The sequence below is a fragment of the Engystomops pustulosus genome, chromosome 1, assembly GCF_040894005.1.
Source record: "Engystomops pustulosus chromosome 1, aEngPut4.maternal, whole genome shotgun sequence".
In the NCBI taxonomy this organism is placed as follows: Eukaryota; Metazoa; Chordata; class Amphibia; order Anura; family Leptodactylidae; genus Engystomops; species Engystomops pustulosus.
This window is the reverse complement of record NC_092411.1, coordinates 151,407,616-151,414,194: the sequence shown is the minus strand read 5'-3', so window position 1 is coordinate 151,414,194 and position 6,579 is coordinate 151,407,616. Positions and strand designations below refer to the sequence as shown.

The 6,579-nt window shown below is 45.4% G+C and overlaps 1 protein-coding gene across 2 annotated transcripts; it reads right to left on the bottom strand.

Annotated features, from left to right (window-relative positions):
- Positions 1-247: 247 nt before the first annotated feature.
- LOC140064283 (uncharacterized) lies at positions 248-3,796 on the bottom strand. 2 transcript variants are annotated; one of them, XM_072111030.1, is made up of 3 exons: positions 2,471-3,796; positions 552-1,651; positions 248-309 (listed from the first exon to the last, which is right to left on the bottom strand). In XM_072111030.1, the coding sequence occupies exons 1-2, from the start codon at positions 3,429-3,431 to the stop codon at positions 564-566; spliced, it is 2,049 nt and encodes a 682-aa protein (XP_071967131.1). In that variant the 5' UTR covers positions 3,432-3,796; the 3' UTR covers positions 248-309; positions 552-563. The 2 variants fall into 2 exon arrangements, with proteins under 2 accessions (XP_071967131.1, XP_071967122.1); XM_072111021.1 differs by lacking the exon at positions 248-309 and having other exon boundaries at positions 541-1,651.
- Positions 3,797-6,579: the final 2,783 nt, after the last annotated feature.

Sequence of the window (6,579 nt, the reverse complement as noted above, 5' to 3'; positions counted from 1 at the left end):
AAAAATGGCTATGCGTGTCATAGGTTCGCCATCACTGTACTATATCTTACTTTATTTGGACCTCTAAGTCTTGCCTTTCTTCTCTTTATAAGAAGTACAATAGGTTGCTCAACTATGGCGCCAGCGCACCCAGTGTATTGTGTCATGTGGCCAATGGGATCGGTCCCGCCCACCGATCTCTGCGATTGGACATTCAAATCTGACTGGCCAATGCAATGTTTTGGGGCAGAAATATGGAATTAGACTTACCGGTAATTCGGTTTCCACTAGTGACCATGACGGCCCCCACCTGGAGGATGCTCCTATATCCTGTAGGGACAGGAAGCGCAAGAGATTAAAAGCTCCTCCCTAGCACCCAACACCAGTGTCTACCAAAGTACCACCCGGAAGGATGCAAGTGCAAGGAATTTCACATAGAACCATCTCCAAGAAGGAAGAAAGGGAGGGAAATAATGGGGGGCCGTCATGGTCACTAGTGGAAACCGAATTACCGGTAAGTCTAATTCCATATTTCCACCACGTTCCATGACGGCTCCCACCTGGAGACTTACCAGATTACCCCATTATTTGGGAGGGACCACCGCCTGCAGGATTTTCCTGCCGAATGCCAGGTCCTCCTGGGAGGCAATATCCAACCGATAGTGCTTTGCAAATGTCGAGGAACTTGACCACGTTGCTGCTCGGCATATTTGGTCCAGAGATGCACCCCTTTTTTCGGCCCAGGATGTCGCCATGGCCCTAGTGGAATGGGCTTTAATATCCCCCGGAAGGGAAGTGTTTGTGGTCTTGTAGCAGAGAGATATAGTGGATTTTATCCATCTGGCTAAGGTTGCCTTTGAGGCTTTCAACCCTCTATTCTTTCCCCCAAAGTTAACTAGTAAACTGGAATCTTTACACCACTCTTTTGTTGCTTCTAAGTAAAAGAGAACACATCTCCTAACATCTAAGGTTTGCCACTTCCTTTCCCGTTCAGATTTAGGATTAGCACAGAAGGAGGGAAGAATAATTTCCTGTTTACGGTGGAATTCGGACACAACTTTAGGAAGGAAGAGGGGATCTAGTTTGAGAATTATTTTGTCATCTAAGATATTTAAAAAGGGTTCTCTGCGAGAGAGGGCCTGGATTTCACCCAATCTACGTGCTGTGGTAATTGCTATCAGGAAGATAGTTTTAAATGTGAGGATTTTTATGTTTGCAGAATCCAGAGGCTCAAAGGGGGGCTCTGTGAGAATATTCAGGACCAGAGAGAGATCCCAAGAAGGGACTGGGTTGTGTATACGTGGTTTAATACGGGAACAGCCCTTAATGAATCTCCTGATCCATCTGTGATCTGCTAAGGGAAAGTCAAAATATATACTTAAAGCCGAAATCTGGACCTTAAGGGTGCTTGGTTTAAGACCTAGAGAAAACCCAGCCTGTAAGAAATCTAAAATTTGGCCTAAGTTTGGATTTTCTGGAGAAGGAGGATAATCCCCACACCAAGTACAGAATTTTTTCCAGATCTTGGCATAAATAGCGTTAGTCACTGGTTTCCTGCTTGCTTGAATAGTGTCGATCACTCCGGTAGAAAGGCCTTTGGTCATTAGGTATGCCCTCTCAGGATCCAGGCCGTAAGCTTTAGATGTCGCACGTCCTGATGAAACAGTGGACCCTGTAGAAGAAGATCCTGACGATAAGGAAGATGAACAGGATTATCTATAGCTAGTTCCTGAATAACCGGGAACCAACTTCTTTTTGGCCAGAATGGAGCAATAAGGATTAATAATGCCCGTTCTGATCTTAGTTTCTGCAGGATTTTGGGAATTAGGGGTATGGGAGGGAAGGCATAGACTAACCCCGACCCCCATGTATGACTGAAGGCATCTAACCCCGTAGGAGAGCCCCTATGGTCTAAAGAAAAGTATTTAGGGGATTTATTATTTAGATAGGTTGCGAAAAGATCTAAGGTTGGGGTCCCCCAGATATGACAGATTTCCCCGAAAGTTTGTGGGTTTAAAGACCATTCATGAGGATCTAATGTAACCCGGCTTAAGAAGTCTGCTTCTATATTTTCTGTACCTTTGAGATGGATAGCTGAGAGGGATAGAAAGTGTGTTTCTGCCCACCTAAAAATTTGATGTGATAACTCAGACAAAGATTTAGACTTTGTGCCCCCTTGCCTGCGCAAATAAGCTACTGTAGTAGTGTTATCAGAGAGGATTCTTATGTGTTGATTTTTTATATGCAAGTGGCCCTTTTTGAATGTTTCTAGGACTGCCTTTAACTCCCGAAAGTTTGAGGACCTAGAACAAGTCTGGCTGTCCCACTGACCCTGAAAATAGTGGCCTGCCAACGCAGCTCCCCAACCTGACAGGCTTGCGTCTGTTTGAATTGTTAAGATTGGGTTTGGATTCCACCAAACTCCCTTCTTTAAGTTTATGGGACTCTTCCACCAGGATAGTGAATGTTTGACTAAAAGGGGAATCTTTACCTTGTGGTCTAGATGTAGAGGGTTTTTGTCCCACACCCGGATAGTCCAAGCCTGCATAGTCCTTGTGTGGTTTTGAGCCCAAGACACGCACTGGATACAGGACGTCAGAAGGCCCAGAAGACTCAGAGCTGCTCGAATGCTGCACGACTCTTTCCTCTGGAAGAGACTTATGTTTTCCTTTATTTTTTGGATCTTTTCTAACGGTAGAAAAGAACTCTGCTTCACGGAATCTAGTTTTACCCCTAGAAATTTTTTCACCATCTCTGGTTTTAAATCTGATTTTTTCCTGTTTATGACCCAACCTAAGTCCTGGAGGAGACCTATGACTAACTGAAGGTGGGTCTTTAGGTCTGATTTGGTCTTTGCAACTAGAAGAAGGTCGTCTAGGTAAGGAACTATAATTATGCCCTTCAATCTTAGGTGGGCCACTACCTCTGCCATAATTTTTGTAAAGATACGGGGTGCCGAAGAGATCCCGAATGGTAGGGCTTTGAACTGAAAATGAAGTATTTTTCCCCCCGGGGAACGAACTGTGAATCTTAGGTATTTTTGGTGATCCTGGCAAATAGGGACGTGATAGTACGCGTCTTTTAGATCGATCGTACAAAGAAAATAATTTTTTCCTATCAAGGGGGTCGCTGACTTTATCGACTCCATCTTGAAGTGTTTGTACTTTATAAATTTGTTTAGTTTTTTTAGATTTATAATTAGACGGTAAGACCCATTGGGTTTTTTTATCAAAAAAAGAGGGGAATAAAATCCTTCCCCTTTTTCTATCTCCTGGACTGGAACAATCACATCCATCTGAAGCAATTGTTGGATGTTGGTCCAGAGATGGAGAGTTTGACTTTCTGGCAGATTTGGGTTCTGAAAATGTTGTGGGGGAATATGGAGAAATTCTACCCTGTAACCTGACTGGATGGTCTGGAGAATCCAAGGGTTTTGGCAGATTTTTTCCCATTCGGGCCTGAAATGGGAAAGTCTCCCCCCCACCTGTTCGTCATTGTTTCCTCTGCTTGTGGTCGGGGTTAGAGAAAAACCCTCGACCTGCGCCTCCTTTTGTGTAGCTCCATCTACCTGTCTTTCCTTTGCCCCTAAAGGGAGGTTTCTCTTCCCTGGAGGAACGAAAGGGAAAGGGAAAGGAAGGTTTTTTAGGGGGAATTCTATTAATCGGAAACCCCTTTTTTCTGTCTGCAGCATTTTCTAGTATAGAGTCTAATTCGCTGCCAAACAAAAATTCACCTTGGAATGGGATACCGCAGAGCATAGACTTAGATTTCGTATCCCCACCCCACTGTTTTAGCCAGAGAGATCTCCGGACAGAATTGGTCAAGGCCGCCTCTTTGGCCGAAAACCTTAAAGCCTCAGCAGAAGCATCTGCTAAAAAGGCTGTGGCAGATTTGAGGAGGGGTAAAGACTCTATAATGGAATCCCTAGAGGTTTTATTTACCAGGTGTGATTCCAATTCTGACAACCAGAAATATAAAGTCCTGGCGACAGAAGTGGAGGCAATGTTGGTCTTAATATTTAAAGAAGACGTCTCCCAAGCCCTTTTAAGTAAAGCATCAGATTTACGGTCAAGGGGGTCTTTTAATTGGGCACTATCTTCAAATGGGAGATCCGTCTTTTTTACTACTTTAGCCACCTGAATGTCGACTTTAGGTATTTCCTCCCATAAAGTATTGTCCTCAAATTGTAATCTATTTCGGAATTCTTTGGGGATAGAAATTCTTTTTTCTGGCTCCTTCCATTCTGATAACACTAAGTCTTTTAGTGTGTCAATTACAGGAAAGAAACTTTTCTTTCTGTATTTGAGTCCCCCAAAGAGATCACTCTGTACAGAGGTTGGTTCAGACACATCCTCTATTTCTAGTGTGTTTCTCAAGGCTTTTAATAAGCTGTCTAGATCCTCGGACGCAAACAAATACTTTGTGTGCCCCTGATCTTTTGAATGTCCCCCCTCTAGACTTTCTTCCGGTCTATCATCTAAAGAACAGGAAGGGAAATCTGAGTCTTGATCAGAAGAGGAAGACTGAACGTATCTAGGTTTTTTCCTAGGTGGTTCGGGTAAATGAGCAGCAATAGAGGAAGAAACTTCTTCCTTTATTGCGGACCTTATTTCGTCCATTAATGACGACCTTTCCTCTTTTAAAATTTTGGTCAGACAATCTGAACACAGGCTTTTCCTATAGTCCTCTGGTAATTTAGAACTACATAAGCCACATCTTTTAGAGGGTTTTTTAAGGGGTTTATCTCTCTCTCTCTGTTCTTTCTCTTTAGGTTCTTTCTGCTCTTTCCCCTAAGAGAAGCATACATGATAACAGTTAATAACAGGTATGAAATGTATGGTGAGAGAGAAGAGGACAGCCCAGGGCTTGTACTTACGGGTACCAGGACCTGGAACAGGTTGGATGCGTCATCAGCCATTTTGCTGGAAGCACCAGAGCCACCGACTAGGTTTTACCTCCAGGAACGCTTAAATTTGATTTTTTCCCGCGTTCTGGAGAGGCTCGTCCCTCCTCCCCCTTCCGGTTCAAACCGGAAGCGATCGGGCTCCTGGACTGCGCATGCGTCCACGGAGCCGACTTTCGGGTCCGCCCCTAATGACGCGACCCTGTCGCTCTGACGTGTACACCGGAAGTCGCGTCTGCGGCCGACTTCCGGTACGCGGCCATTCCGGACCACGCACACCAGCAGCACGTGCGCGCGCGCACGAAAACACCTACCGGAGCCGGAATCCCTCACCGCCGAGGACCGATGCCCCTCACACACCGGTCCTCCAGCAGAGAAAAGGGCCCCGGCACAGGTACCGCTGCATGTCCCCCCCGCAACCACCCAGCATTGGTCTCCCGGGACCGTTGGTTGGGCTGGCAGAACGGGGGGCGGGGAGGAGGTATATTTTGGCGTTCCCCCCACTCGGTTGTGAGGCGGAACCCATTAAAGTAAAAAAGTAAAAAAGTAAAAGTAAAAAGAAACTCGTGTCTCCCTAGGGAGACTCTCTTGCATCCTATATCCCGAAGGGACAGGAAGACACTGGTGTTGGGTGCTAGGGAGGAGCTTTTAATCTCTTGCGCTTCCTGTCCCTACAGGATATAGGAGCATCCTCCAGGTGGGGGCCGTCATGGAACGTGGTGGAAAAACAAGTTTTTAGCTCCTTCCTCCGGTGGCACAATTTTGGTTTGGTATCGCTGGAGAGAGGAGCTGAGCATTACGGTCACACCAAAAAGCACTATACACTATCTGATCACTCCTGCATCCTGTATATTCCCTGTGTGATCACCTTGCGTGATCAAACTTGTCCTCCATTTTTCCCATCTCCTGTCTGTCCCTTGTGATACCAAATGCACTTTTCAGTGCGCTGTGTGAATAGCGCTGCACAGTATCTTTAGCGCTAGTAAGGGAGTCTTCGGGAAAGCTAGGTGTATTTGTAGATCCTTTTGCGTGGTGCACATGGGTTTTTTTTGTGTCTAGTATTTTTTTCCAGCACACCCATAGGTGTACCCACAGTTTGATCCATCTGTGTGGCTTACCGTGTAGTTTGGTGTGCATTCTCCCTTTTTTTTTCTGTGTGCCGGCTGTGCGGTTTATCTGTGTAGTTGGGTGCAGTAATTATTCTGGTGTACAATGTCTCAGAAGACATACACCATGTTGGAGGCATACAACATGCTGCCTTCTCTTCCTTATCTTCCAGTGACCTGGAACAACGGAGAAGGTGCCATAGGGTTTATGCTGGAGAAGTGTCTGGCGCTTCCACTGACCCCACATGGGTAGCCTCAGATCATTATACCCCTCAGGTCCCAGACGGTTTGGGCCAACCTGTAATTAAACTTGACACGACAGGGTTCTGAGCTGTCGACTAAGTATTTTTATTGATGAGGAGCTATTGAATAGAGATTTGTCTGGACTACAATTACAAACTGCACAGCATATTGCCCAAAACCCCAATTCATTTTATGCACAACCCCAAAGGTGGACACTTGTCACTGCAGCAGAGATTAAGTATTGGGGTATAATAGTTCCTATTGGGATTGTAAAGAAACCATCAATCAGGGACTTCGCATGTTGAGGAGCAGGATGCGCTTTGAAGCCATACATAAGTTTTTGCGTTA